We start from the raw sequence: 14927 nt of genomic DNA, 5'->3' as shown, positions 1-14927 counted from the left end.
CACGAAGGGAGAAAAGCAGTCAACAGGAGGAAGCCTTCAGAGGCAAATAGCTACTGGGAGGGAGATACAAATTATTCCTTTATTTGTTCCTGCTTTAAATAATTGCAGTGAAAGCATTTTTTTTCCCTTGGGTTTTTTTTTTTTCTTTTTTGTTTATTTGTTTGACCTATAGTGATCTATGCTCTATGGCTGCAGTGAGGACAGCACAAAATGAATTGTCCCTAGGAGAGGAATTGGCAGAGTCTAGTGGACTGGAAACGCCTCTCCTCAAAGTTTCCCAGTAGACTTGGGAGCTGTAAAGTATAAGATTGGGATCTGGGCCACAAGGAGGAATTTTCCCTTGACCAGAGCAAGACACACAGACCTGAAAGGCCAGTCATGCCCTGCTTTTCCCTCATCAGATTATAGTTGATTTCTTCATAGACAGCCTCAGAGAAGGGGTCATAGGATAGTCTGGAGCCTGAAAGTAAAAGGCAATGATTACTCACACATTATGTACTTATACCCAGGCTGGGGTCTTGAAAAGTAGAAGTGACCTAATGGGGTCTACATGGCCTGGTTGGTACCCAGAAAGTCACCGAGAGGTGCAGACTGAGGATTAAACATTGCTGGGCTCTTTCACTGCCAGACAGTAAGTGAAAATCTCATTGTGTCAGCAGATGCCATTCATCTCAGTCCCCCATTCCCCCAGCCTCCTCAGCCAGCCACGGACAAACACTTGCCAGCCATGTCAAGGAGGCATTGCATACCAGTCCTGAGGGACCCACCTCTCTGCTGTGCCCTGGCACTTCGTATCTGTCCAGCAAGAATGGCAAGGACCAGGCAGAGAAGGGCCCCCAGGATAATGCAAAGGATGGCAGGCGTTGAAATATTCAATGTTGCAGAGTGGTGGGGACGATCTGAATGGAAATGAAGAAGCAACAGAGAGAGAATCAGGTGACCCAAAGGGCTGCTCCTCTGTAGCCTCCTGCTGTGCCCATGCTAGCAGGGTGAGGCAGGTCACTTGCTGGCCAGTTGTGGGTCCTGCTCAAGCAACTAGAATTCAGCAGCTGGAGATAGTGCCATTTGGCTCTCCTTTACAAAAGGCTGCAGGAGGTGCTTTCTGGTGAGCTGGAATATACTGCTGATTTACCTGCTATGCAGGGACATTAATTCCTCATCTGACAGGAGGAAGAAAGGGAGAAGAAGGAATGTTTTACCTGTTCTAGTGGGTGATGCTGTTGTTTCTGTCACACCTGCAAAAGGAAGGTGAGTCCAGATTAAGGAAGAGGCAAGTGTGAAAAATAGGGAAAACATCTTCACATCATTTATGAGGTTCTTGCAGTAAAAATTATGAAGGGGCTAGTCACTGGGATGTACAGCTGACGTAATGTTCCTCTATCCACCTCCTTCCCAGATCTGTGTAATGAACCAAAGGACCAGTCACTAACCAGAGCAAGCCACAGCAGCGTCTTCCTTATGATCACAATTTTTGCCGAACAAGGGCTTAGCAGGACAGTCCCAAAGAGACAGCTCTGTTCCTTTACAGTGCACCTTCTGCAACCAGATGGGACCAGTCCCTTCCCCAAAGGCAGCTTCACTCAGAGCAGACAGAGCAGATCCACAGCCCAGCTGCCTGCATACAACGTTAGCATCTGCCACATCCCAGGAATCATCACAGACTGTTCCCCATGAACCTTGGTGCCAAATCTCCACTCTGCCTGAACATCCATCCTCTGCTCCTATGACTCGTAACTTCTCCCTGTCTGCAAAACACAGAAACTTTCTCTATTGCTGAAACAGCAGGAAGGTCCATAGAGACAAATAAGGAGAAACAGAGAGACAGGGTACCTGAACAACTTGTAGAGTTTGGACAATCAGCAAATGTGGCTGGAGATGTTGCCTCTTTTCTTCCTGCAGGATTTAAATAATGAAGTGAATAGTCTGATTATTCTATGAAAAGAGTGAAGGAATATAAAATGCCTGAAATTTAATCATCAAGTTAATTTTTTCCTATGATATATATATGGCCTATTTAGTACTTGGTGGATCATTGACTATTGCTATGAATTAAATAATCTTCCTGATGACTGTGCTTGCTTTCTTCTTGTGTGAGGCAGCTGCAATCCCTTTCAGGAAATCTGAATGCCATCTAGAATTCATTTATATTATAGTGGGAACCCACAGGTATGAAATACTGTCATATGAGCAGGCATTAGAAGTGGACCTTCAGATCTGAAGAATTCATACACTTGTCCATGGCTATGTGCATGTCCATGTGTACATGTTCCTACATACATGTAGGAACACCGACATGCCTCTCAACTTCTTGAGAAGTCTGATCCTAACTCAAATCTCACAGACTGACTGTGTATCATAGATTTTTGCTTTAAAAATATGCAATGGCACCATCCTATCAGGGACTTCCCCAGGATTTCCACTGGGTAACTGCACTTGATGACACTCATGTAATTTTAAGTCGGTCACTCATTTACATTAGGGATATAGACAAAGAAAAATGTTTGTGCCATTTGCGTGAAACTAGAAATAATATATACCAGATAACAAACGAACATGACATAATTACTAGTGTCCATATATGCATGCATAGGTTTATGTATATGTTGGGAGTCCTGTTTTGGACTGGAGATGCATTTCTAATTACCAGTGCAAGAAATGTGGGTCTCTTCTGCTCGGTTATCACATGACTGAGGATCCCAGGGGTCTGACTGACATTGCCAGAGAGAGCTATGTTGCTCAGTGCACTCAATGTGGTCCAGCCATGTGGGCCCAGAACCTCTGCCATATTTGAAGTCTCTTGCGATTTCCCCAACATCTCCACAGTTCAGGTGTTTGCACACCGTTATTGCAGTAAGTTGAGACATATGATTGGAGCAAATGCTTCCCCATGTCCCATTGTAGAAAACTTCTAGCCTCCCAGCACAGTCATTGCCATTCACGAGCCTCAGAGCCAGGAACTCTAGAAGTGAAGACAGAAAAATGGAATTAGAAGGGCCTGATTCTGCTAGGAATTTGGCTATGATGGGTGAAATTCAAATCTGCTAACAATCCTGTTCATCACTCTGAATGAGAAAGTGCTAGAGGAAACCACTCCAAAAGTGAGAAACACTTAAAATCAAAAATCGCACAGTGATCCTCTCCGGTTAGCCAGCATTCACCAGCATCTACATAAACAAACAACAGTGATGGCCACACTCCACAGTTGCAGGTATATTTCTTTCGTATGTTGAAGCCTATGTGCTGTGTGCTCCTCTGATTTGTTTTAGTGTGCAATGACTTGTTTACAATAATTTCAGAGCCAACTGGAATGGCTCCCCTGCAGAAGCACAGGGCACCCCTGCAGCCTTCAGTGACTGAAACCTTGCCAGTTATAGCAATACATTTCAGCCCTCAACTCTGTGAAACACCTATTAAGAAGTGTTTGAACATACATCCATTATGAACTCTACCATCATCATAATCATAAAATACATACACTATAAACTCTACCCTTAGTTCCAGACAATAGGTATTGACATTGTAACAATGTGCACTTATAGTCAATAAAACGCTACCTCTCATTCTGGAACCACAGTTAACATCATACCATTCTCAATATATATTTATTACAAAATTCAGACCTTGTCCCTGCAAAACACATGAACAAGAATGTAGTTTATGAGGTAAAGTAAGATTACTGTCTTCTATTTGCTTTATGCAAATGCACATGGTTCTTTTTCCAAAGGCTAAGTAGTAAGTAAACCCTGCTCTTCAAACAATAGAGACCACTTAGGGATTTTCACTGTTGCAGGCTTCCCAATCCAAGCATCCTCAGGGCTGGCTGGTTCTTTTTTATCACCCAGTTGAGCTCAGGTTTTCTTTTGGGCTGCTATGACAAGCTCCTGCCTCTAGGTTAGCTAGCCATGGAACTTTCTGGAGGTGAGGAAGGTGAGGATGTCATACATTCCTGATAGACCCTTTACCTAGTGTTTTTAGTATGGATTTATGTAAACCATTGCACAGCTCTACTTTTCCAGCTGCCTGGCAATGTACTCACTCTACTCATTCTTGAATGGTTGTATTTTTGTCTGATTCCTGCCTAAGTGGCATTCCATGGTGCCAACAGATAAGATATGTTTGTTTATTTCTTCTAGGGTGCTGTCTGCATTTGCCGTCTTGAGTGGGAAAGCTTCTAGCCACCCTTGTGATGCTCTGCCACCATGAGAACATAGCATCTGCCAGTGGTGCTGGGGAGGTCTCTAAAATCCACTTGCCAGGCATCTCCAAACATTAATTTCTCTCACTGCACACTGTTTCATCATTCACACTGTATGTTGTGTCATTCCACAGACATGTGGCATAAATCACTGCCTAATTGCTTGCATTATATCTTCCCAAGACAAGTCTAAGCAGCCTTCTCTGTCCTCAATCCCTCACAGCATACTCAGCAGTTCCATAGGCTCATCTATTTAAAAATAGTTTTCCTTTATGCTCCCATCCCAAATCTCTACTGACAGGTTGAGCCAGCTGGTCAGCTTAGTTGCTATGTTTCTCTTCCCAGTCTTTGAATCTGGGATATATGCATTATTAGCATGCCATACTAAGCAAGGCTTTCTTCAAGCAGCTGTTGTACTACTTCCCATACTTCTGCTCGAAATGGTTTTCCTCACTGCTGCCAGTTATCACAATGTCATTGTTTAAGCGATTTCCTAACCACATTATTCACCATCCAGGAATCTGTGTATGTGAGTCTGTTGGTGCTCCTTGAGTATGTTCCAAGGCTATTTCCAAGGCCTTTCAAACTTCTTCAAATCTCCTTCCAGACGGCAGCTTCTCCTGTAGAGGGGTTCCAAGGATTTTGGCCTCCTGTTTCCTGCTGTGCTTTTACAGGATCCATAGGTGAACAAACTCTGTTTCAGTACTTAATTCATCATTTGCTAGGGCTTTGACAGCCAAAGGTATTTGGTCTTCCTCATACTATTGATTTGCTGGCCAATGACTTAGTAAATTCAACTAATTCTGGTCCAGAGCTTAAACCAATATGTGCCGATTGGCAAAAGGCCAATAGCCATTTTTGCTGTGTAGTTGTGGTTGCTCTTTCCTCAGTATTTTGAATCCTTGAACCTAAAATTCGGGATTTCAAGCCCTAACATTAGTGATCACAAGCTTTTCAGGGTCCCTCTCCCTTTGCCTGTAACTACACTCCAGCAGTTCAGGAAACTGCAGTTGATTGTCCCCTTCTTCCCAGTCCTTTCAAAGCGGTATTTTATTTGTAGAATCAGCACAATTAGGCACCACTCAACATATCTGTCCATAAACTGATACCAAACCCCTCATACATTGTCCAGGACAGTGTTTACAAGTAGTTTATGCCCAAACTCCCAAAAGTCCTGTTGTCTCAAGCTTTCAGCTGTACCTCATTTGCAGAGCAGTGACTTTTAAGTTTTTCCACATTTCTCTATTAATTTACGCTCAGAGTAAAGACCCATTGGGTGGTCACAGTCTGGGGAGCAGTGTACTCTTTTCTGTAGGGCTCCTTAATTAATGTAACTAGGGCTACCTGAAAGGACTCATTTTTTAATTTATCATGAGCCCCTAGTTTCCCCTCCCAAGGTGTCAGGGCCTCCCTCCAGGCCAGTCAATTTAAGCTCTAGGTGCTCCCACAGGCAGCCTGAAGCTTGCAATTTGTCCATTACAGCAGTACTAGCTGCTAACTTCACCACAGCAAAGCAACACACCACTCTCTTGGGGTTTCACAGGCAACGTAACCCCTTTGCATCTCCCAGGCTGATATTCTTGGACAGAAAAATATCCAGAATATCCAGGCTCCAGGCCACTGGAGTTCTTCCCAATCACCTTCCCCTCCAACAAGTTCTGTCACACTCTCCATTTCCCACCTGTTTACACATAGTTCGTACCCTTCCCCCTCGTCTCCATCCTCTCCCTTACCCCTGACAATGGGTGTACCCCTTACACCATACCATGACAAATTTCCAATATCAGAATCAAGGCTCCTTTGGAGCCTTGAAGTCACTACAGTTATGCCAGTCCAAGGGCAGGGCAGGTACTAGTGTTGCTAGAGTGTCTCCCACATTTACGATCTGCTATCATGGGCAAAACAGTTTCAACTTGGGAAATTTAACTTAATTTTATTTTTCACACTTAACATAATCTTAATTATTGCTTTGGGTAATGAGGGGAAAAAAAGGAAACGTTAACAATTAAACAAACACTGAGGGAAACACTCCACTCTGTTAGTCCCATCTTCCTTTGTTTTCCCTCCCAATTCCTTCAGTGAGGCTGGCAGTGCAGGAGGTTGTGGTTTTTTTCTGCTACTCCTTGCTGCTTATTCATTTTCCTCTGCTCCAACATGGATGCTCCACAGGCTGAAGTCCCTTGAAGGGTTGCATTTTCTCCACTGTGGGCTCTCCAAATGCTGTGGTACCTTCAGAATTTGTACTTGGCCCAACGTGGCTGACCAACTGCTGTTCACAGGCTGCAGTCCCTTCAGGGTTGGTATCTGCTCCAGTTTGGGTCCTTCACAGTCTACAGTCCCTTCAGAAGAGTACCTGTTCCAGTGTGGCTTCTCCACAGGCCACAGCCCTTTCAGAGGCATACCTCTTCTGTCATGGAAATGATGTCTCCAGCCATGTTCCCCGCAGTGTCTTTTTCTGCTTCTCCTTCACTTCTCTCTCTTGCATCTGCCACTCTGTCTTAAACATGCAGAAGCAGATCCACCATATGCTCTTCTGATTGGTTGATGCTTTGGTGCACAGTGGGTTGTTTTCATTGTTTTCAAAGACAGCTATAACTGACTGTAATGGGCACATGGCAGTGGATGACCTCCAGTACAAAGAACACCCACAGCCCCTTGCTGTTGAAATCTTTACGGAAACCCTCCAATTTATTCCCCAAATATCCCACCACACACTTTTTGTGTGTGTGTGTGTTAATGCAAAATAAGGACTTCTGCAGGCCCTTTTTCATCTTGGTGGGACCAAGGGGATGTGCAGACAAACTATGCTTGTAGACAAGAGAGATCAAGAGGCTGTCCAAGCAAGTTTCCACTGTTGTCCTCTTCCCTTCGTATAACCCTCCCCTTTCAACACACAGGCTCAAAAAAGGATTCTCTGAACACACCTGAGCACAGGACTCCAGCATCCTCTTTGTGTTGGCAGTTGTGCTGGCCCCATGCCCTAGAGGGACATGCCCAGAGATCAGATTCAGCCCCAGTGCAGTTCACATCATCCAGCCAGATCTGTCCTGAGCCTTCGCCATAATGAGCAGAGACAAATGCCTTGATGGCATGTCCACATCCCAGCTGCTTGCAAACTACATTAGCATCTGATAGATCCCAGTTATCATCACAGATGGTGCCCCAGATGCCACCATGATAAAGCTCAACTCTCCCAGCACAGCGCTTTGTTCCATTCACCAGCCTGATCTGTCTGCTACCTGCAGGAAGAAAACCCAACTGTCAACATGCAAATATAATGATAGTGCACAGGTCAGTGTAATGGCTCTAGGTTTAAGGCACTTTTAAGGCATCATGTTCTTGTTATATTCTAGTTCCTCTGTTACAGTTTGTTGGGCAGAACTCCTGTGATGCTAAAACCACATAAAGGGAAAGGCCTACTCCTGCATCAGATAAATGTTTGAATAATTCCTGTGAGATGTTGCAAACAAGAAGGAGTGTCTAGTCATACTAAGTATATGCGGAGATCACCTTATCTTAGAAAGCCTGAGAAGCTGTTTTATATCTAAGCTCATTTAGTTAGACGGAGACTGAGACAGAGACAGAGACAGCTTCTGTTACAGATGGGTTACAAAATGAGATAAGAGTAGAAACAGTTCTAATTTACTTTAGGAAAGGCTGCAGGTATCTGTAAATATAGAAATGTCACAAAATAAACCATATTCCCAAGTGACAGTCAGGATGTGTGGCAGTCATGGCCAAATTAGTGTTCTTATGACTTCTGTATTTTATTTCTTTTTGATTCTGTGAGATAAATTCTTTGAGAAATTCAGATGAAGAAAACATTTATGTAAATTATACTTGCTTCCTTACCCTTAGAGTATACAAGCAGGTGCATATCACAAGCTCAGACCTGTGCCTATTCAGTCTGGTGAGACCACAGAACAAGGTGGGCTAGAGGCAACCCAGGAAGCATTTTGTTCCTTTCACACAGTAACTCACCTGAGCAAATCACACCAACATCTTCAGCAACTCCTGTTGGCACTCTCTGAGAATGGGAGGTCTTACAGAGCATCAGCTGAGTCTCATTTCCAGCACACTGGACACTTCTTAAGCCCACAAGACCCATGCCTCGCTCAGACCTTGGAAGGTAATAGGCTTTCTCAGCAATTCCACACTGGAGCTGTCTGCATACCACATGACCATCCTTAATGTCCCAGTCATCATCCAGGACTCTGCTCCACATGCCATGGAGAGAGATCTCAACTCGCCCATCACAGCGGCTCTCACCACCTGAGAGTCTGAGTGATTCAGCAAGACCTGGGCTCAAGAGAGATGGAAAATATATCGAGTAACATCTACTGTTCTTACTGCAGTAGCAATAACATGCAGGAGAGAGATGGAAGACAACTTTCTATGTTGGTAAAAAAGTAATTCTCACCACTGGTTAATGAGACAGCCTCTGTTAAAGCTTTGTTTGCTTTCATGCACACAAGGGTCTGCAATGGGAAGTGAGAAAAGCTTCCCCAGCTCAAAGACTAGATCCTGTGAGGAGTCACATCTAAACAATGTGAATACCTCTACTAAATAAAGTTTTTATGCTGAAACCAAGGTTGGAGGGGTGGGGGAAAGGAAAGGGCATTAAAGACAGGCTGACATACTGGACTTACTTGTCAGAGTGAGAGCACCAATACTGCTTTGGTCTGAAGTTGCACTACCCATAAAAGGCCACTCCTGACTTACCTGAGCAAATAACAGTGGCTGCTTCTCTGGCTGAACAGGTTGGATTTCCCAAAGTCACTTGAACACAATCCCACAGGCAGGATTCTGTCCCTTCACAGTGAAAAGCATCTCTCCATACTGGCCCATTCCCATCCACAAAATGGTCTCCTGTCTGGATTGATTTTGCATAGCCACAGTTCAGCTGGTGACAGAGAACACTGGCAGCTTGCAAATTCCAGTGGGAGCGGCAGAGTCTTCCCCATGTGTCTCCATGTTGGATCTCCACTCTGCCAGAGCATGTGGTGCCATTCACCAGCCTGCCCCCTGGGCACCCTGAATATAAGAGAAAGTGAGTACTGAGATGTCATGTTTGTACCTGCTCATGGGCATGACCTGAAAGTGACTGGGAAGTGGGAATGAACTTTCCTTAGCATTCAGTAAATGACTCCACTGGGCGACTGAACTTTCATATTCATAACTAGACTTCAGTCCACCCTATTTTACTGAGAAGAATGACTAGAAATCAAGATCTTGTCCTCTTTGCAATTTTTAAATTCAGGGCACTAGATTTCAGGGCTCCAGGTGAACCAATTAATTGTTCTGACCAGCCTCACTCAGGGCATCCAACTACGCATCCTCAGGGTACTGGTCCAAGGCCTCACTTAAACCTGGACGAGTCCTTCAGTCTGTGACTAGTGTAACTGTTTCCAGTCTTGTCTTTTGCTACTCCTGACTCCAACTACTCTCTAGTTGGACCCTACACCTGATTGATTGCTTTGCCTTGTATGAGACTATCTGTAGACCTTGTTATCAGTACCTTCCCTTGTCCTCTGTGCACACGCTTTGGATTGTGCCTTTATTGGTAAGGACACTGCCTGTGTTGTCCTCACACTCTGCCCCCAGCTCATCCTGCCTTGTGGAGCAGCCCTATTCTTGCTGTTCCCTGACACTAGGAACATTTCACAGGGAACAGCCTTGTGGTACAGGTGAAGTGCAGCCTCAAGTCCTGGAAATGCCGGTAGCAGCAGACAAAAGATGGAGCTTGGCTCCAGTCACCCTCTGGATTTTGGGTCCATATTTTTCCTCAAAGAAGGAGTTTTTCAGTTCTTCTCTTAGACCTTTCTGATACTCACCTGAACATACCACACGAGCGTCTTTTCCAGCAGGGCATTCATCATGACCTAGCATACTCACAGGACAGTCTCTCAGGCGTGAGCCATTCTTCTTGCAGCTGAATGTGCCATTCCAGATAGATCCATTTCCTTTCTCGAGGGACTGTCCACCTGGTATCAGTAGGGCAACTCCACAGTCCAGCTGCTGGCAGAGGGCATTGGCAGCTGATAAATCCCACAGGTAGTCACACAGGGTTCCCCATGTGCCTCCATGAAGAAGCTCTACTCTCCCTGAACATGTGGTACTGCCATTTGCCAGCCTGTACCCACCATAGCCTGCAGAAAGAATAAAGGAACGTAGCAGTTAGTTACTTTTTTGTGTGTGTGCTATTGCATTGAAAATTGTAAGAGAGATCTAGCTGCAAGGAACTAGCACTCACTATGTCTCAGGTTACTGGGAAGCATGTTAGACCAGGATGCTCATAAGCCAGCTCTGAAAAAAAAAAGTCTTTATTGTCCATGTTGTAGCCTGCACTACGTGACTAAATGTCTTTTGACTCCTTAAGTTCAGTCTCTCCTCCTCTGCTCTGCTCTCTCCTCCCCCCACAATACCACAGCTACCTTGCAATGTCTTTTCTTGCAGAGGCAGTTCCAGCATTCCCTTGCAATTTGGAGCATGTGAGAAACTCAGAGTAGGACCTACTAGTAGCACTCTCTCTGTAGCTGGTCATCTCACATTACCCAGCAAGCAGCAACTGCAGTATGCAATTCTCAACTTTCATCCATGCCACAGCATAAGGCTCTGAACACAACAGGCCATGCTCATCAGCATATTCACAGCAACTTAGAGTGCAGCATGGGTAGGACTGTAGTGTCCTGCTGCCAGCCCCCTGCAGTCCCTCTATCTTCTCACACTGTTACTTCTTACTGTTGCCAGGTCCTTGCAATCATTCTTCCCCTAATAAGACTTGGATTTCTGCTCTGGGCTGTGATTCCTGCAACACAGAGGCAGAAGCCAAGGTATCAGTTACTGATATCTAACTGGGCTGTTTGGCTGCCACAGCTCCCCAACCAGCTCTTCAGATCACCATGGCCAGTGGGACAGTGTCCAAGGCAGTCTCGAAACAAACTGCAGCCCTTTGACTGGGAAATGGACATGAACTGCAGTCCTTTCCAGGTTTGTTTTATGACATGATGTTACCAGCAACTCTGCCCCATGTTTGGTTTACCCCTTTTGATTTGTGCCCTCAGGAAAAGTTGTGTTTGCTAGGTCTAATCATCACTTTTGTAGTGGGTTGCAATAAGTTAGCTATATTTAAAGCCCCCAGCAGCCATGACTGGATGGAGTTCTTAATGTTAATTGCTGTCACAACTAAAGTCATCCAGGTCTCTGACAACATTTTTTTTTTTTTTAACATAACTTAAATTTGTAACTTGTGCCTCCTTTGACGTTTTGGAGGTATGATATCTCTCCCAGTTTTATAATTAACTGAAGTGCCAGGGATTAACATATACACTCGCAGCACAGAAAATTAATTCGTTTCTGCTTGTCTACTTTGTCCATCTCACCTTTCATGTATACGAGAAAGGCATGGAAGGAATTCTCAGCACTATTGAGTGCATAGCATAAAAGAAACTACAGCTCTTTTGAGATCCGCATCCCTGGTGCAGAATTGAAGTGGTTAAAACAGCCCATGTTAAATGCAGACTCTCAGTAGAGTGAATGAGAGATAGTGGGTCTGCTCTCTATTACTTCCTAGCCTTCCCTGGATGGCTCAAGGCGTGATAGGGGAAGCACCCAAGAACTCTGAGGACCACAGAAATATACAAAGGTTGTGGGTTGACAGGAAGAAGACATATAGGACACATGCAAATTACATCCATCAAGTCCAAAGTCTCACCTGAACATACAACAGTGGCATCATGAGAGCATGTCTTACTATGGTGCAGCATTCTGGGACAGTGTGCAAGGTGAGTCTCATACCCTACACAGTGAAACTCTTCTTGCCAGATCGGTTCATGTCTGTCTCCAAAGTGGGTTCCTCTCAAGATATCCACAGCTTGGCCACACTGTAACTCATTACATATAACAGAGGCAGTTTTGAAATCAATATGTGAAAAACAGACCGTAACCCAAGTTTCTTCTTGCTTTACTTTCAGATGTCCTGAGCAGGCAGTGTCCCCTCCAGTCAGATGCAGCCCAGAGAAACCTGGAAAAAAACCCCAAGAAATCCAGCATCAAGAGTTGGTTGTACTGACCTAATTTAATAACTCCCATACCTTCATGGGCAAGACACATGTCACTTCTCTGAGGACCACTATCAATTTTAAATAACTGTTGTAGCAATTCCTGCATGCCACTGACAAGAGAGAAAATGGTGTGTGGGAATGCTTGTTTCATAGTATGTGAAAATACTAAACCCTTGGGAAGCTACAGGAGGGAAGTTTTGAACATTTGCCAAATACTTGAAAAGTAGCAATCCTCAAATAAATAAATAAATAACCATTTACTAGTGTGTGTCCTCAAGACTTCATTATTCAAATGAATAGGAAGCTGAAGTGCTCCAGAAAGAGGTAAGAGGAAATGTTGCACCTATCTTCAGAAAAGGCTAAAAAGACAGGCTGGTCAGACTCATTTTGGTACCTGGGAAAAACACAGAGTGAGTTCTCCTGGAACACATTTCTGGGCGCAAGAAGGTGAATGGGAAGAGTCAGCGTGGTTTACCAAGGGTAAATCATGCCTGTATGACCTTACTACTTTCTCTGATAAAAGTGACTGGATTTGTGGATGAGAAGAGACCAGTGCGTGTCATTTACCTCACATTTAGCAAGGCCTTTGACACCGTCTTGCAACAATAGTTTTGTGTCCAAACTAGGATGTTACAGTCTGAGTGGGTGGACAACTACATGATTAAAAAGCTGATTGGTTGTTCAGGCTCAGAGGGTAGTGATTAGTAGGTTGCACTCTACCTGGAGGCTGGCAACAAGTGGAATAAAACTTGTTGGGTCTTTCCTGGGACCTGTTTCTGTTCAAAATCTTTACTGACAATCTGGAGGAGGTGATGGAGTGCATTTGAGGGGTGGCGGGAGAGAGCTGCCATTCAGAGGGACCTAGACAGGCTGGATTAATGGGCTGACAGGAGCCTTATAAAAATCAAAAAGGACAAATGCAATGTCCTGAAGCTGGGAAGAAAAAACCTGTTGAAATAGTACTTTATCCAAAGAGCAAAACCAAGCACATCTTGCAGAGGATGGCAGATGAACAGACATTGGATTTGTTTGCCATTGCAGACTGTTCCATCTTAGCTTACATGAAGATTTGGAGAAGGGCAATTGTATGGTGTAACACAGCATTTTCTTGCCTTTTTAGCCCCCATTCCTCATCAAAGACAAGTCTAGTACTGCTCTCCTGTTGCCTGGGAGAGCTGTGGTAGAAACAAATAGTGTTTCTTTTTCTGTTCTGTGTCATTTACTATGTATACTTCTATTCTATGTCATTGCTGTGCCCAGGCAAAGGAGACATACACTTGTAGTCAGTGGAAGACTTAACTGCTGGTGCAACTTTCTTTGGCTGAGTGGAGGCCATGGAGGAAGTGTTACCTCTGTGCAGTACTTGGCTTTATCCAGCTAGGACAAAGTTTGATCTCAGCCTTGTACCATTTTTCTGTTATACAAGGTTGGATGACTTCTTACCTGAGCAGATCACTCCAGTGTCAAAGTAATGAGGGCAGGTAAAAGCACCCCATCCTGTATGTGAGCAGTTCCAGAGAGTGTATTCATCACCACGGCAATCAACTCGATACAACCACGTTGGTCCAGATCCTTCTCCAAAAGGAGCTCGATTAAGGGCTTGAACAGCAGATCCGCATCGTAGTTGCTTACAAACAACCTCAGCATCTTGTATGGTCCAGTCACCATCACACACAGTTCCCCACTGCTCCTCATGTTTTACTTCCACTCTCCCAGAGCAGGGGCCAGTTCCATTTGACAGCCTCAATTCATCAGCACCTTCGTACACAGGCACAGAGCAATGTTATCAAAAGGACAGTGCCTAGTCACGATTGTCTATTGCAGATGTCTAATGAGATTATTATTACTCTTAATTTACTTTTAAATCAGACTTATTCAGTTCACCTTTCTAAATAGTCAAGTGTAAAGTTTTTTTTTTGAGGGAGTTGTGTCTGTATTTACAAGTTTGAGCTAACTGCACTGCTAAAATGTAAGTTATTTCTAATGACAGGTGAGCTTTCTTTTCTTCTGACCTATCAGGGCTAGGAAATGCTGAGTAATGTCCCTGCTGTGTGATTCACAAAGGTTCCAACAGAAACTCCTCGTTTTTCTTTGTTGTTCTGCCATGATGACATCCATCTGAAAATGTTAACTGCACACCAGTTTCTTCACACCCATGTTCAGTATAGTGTGAAAAAGCAATTTCCCTTGTCTGCCTCAATGTCTTCCTCTTAGACAAACTATTACGTGCAACTCAGTGTCCCAATACTCTTTATTAATTTCCTCCTCTCTTGCCCTAGCCACAGGGTCCCCTAGTTGGGCGTAAACAATGAAAGAAGAGAATTACTTATGAGGGGTGGCAAGCTATCTCAGGAGATGCAGCAGCATAAGCAGAAGACAGACAGGTAGGTCTTCATGTTGTTCCTCATGCCCCACCATCTCCTGGAGTAAGGCTGATGCCCAAAGAACCCGTTTCCTGCTCTGCTCCCAGGTCTCCCTCTTTACTTTGACACGGATACATGTTTCCCAATCCTTCTAACTATGGACTCAGAAAATAACATTACAGTCATCACAGAGCATTTGATAAAGAGCCTGACACAACAGGGGATGCACATACTGGTTTCTTGCTTTACAGTGTTGGACCGCTACTATAGATGCTTCAAATATTATACAGTAGCTTAGCATGGGGA

The 14927-nt window shown here is 44.3% G+C and overlaps 1 protein-coding gene across 1 annotated transcript; it reads right to left on the bottom strand.

Moving 5' to 3' along the window:
- Nucleotides 1-1425: 1425 nt before the first annotated feature.
- CD163 (CD163 molecule) lies at nt 1426-14016 on the bottom strand (the record flags this gene model as incomplete). Its single annotated transcript, XM_010282315.1, has 9 exons — nt 1426-1745; nt 2645-2959; nt 7120-7434; nt 8177-8494; nt 8918-9229; nt 10030-10344; nt 11578-11618; nt 11762-12218; nt 13702-14016. Coding segments are annotated over 9 exons (2708 nt in total), but the record flags the coding sequence as incomplete, so codon positions are not given.
- Between the last annotated feature and the right edge of the window lie 911 nt (nt 14017-14927).

Source organism: Phaethon lepturus, unplaced genomic scaffold (assembly GCF_000687285.1).
Source record: "Phaethon lepturus isolate BGI_N335 unplaced genomic scaffold, ASM68728v1 scaffold3820, whole genome shotgun sequence".
NCBI classification, from domain to species: domain Eukaryota; kingdom Metazoa; phylum Chordata; class Aves; order Phaethontiformes; family Phaethontidae; genus Phaethon; species Phaethon lepturus.
The sequence above is the reverse complement of the archived record's forward strand: the minus strand, read 5'-3'. Positions and strand labels throughout refer to the sequence as shown.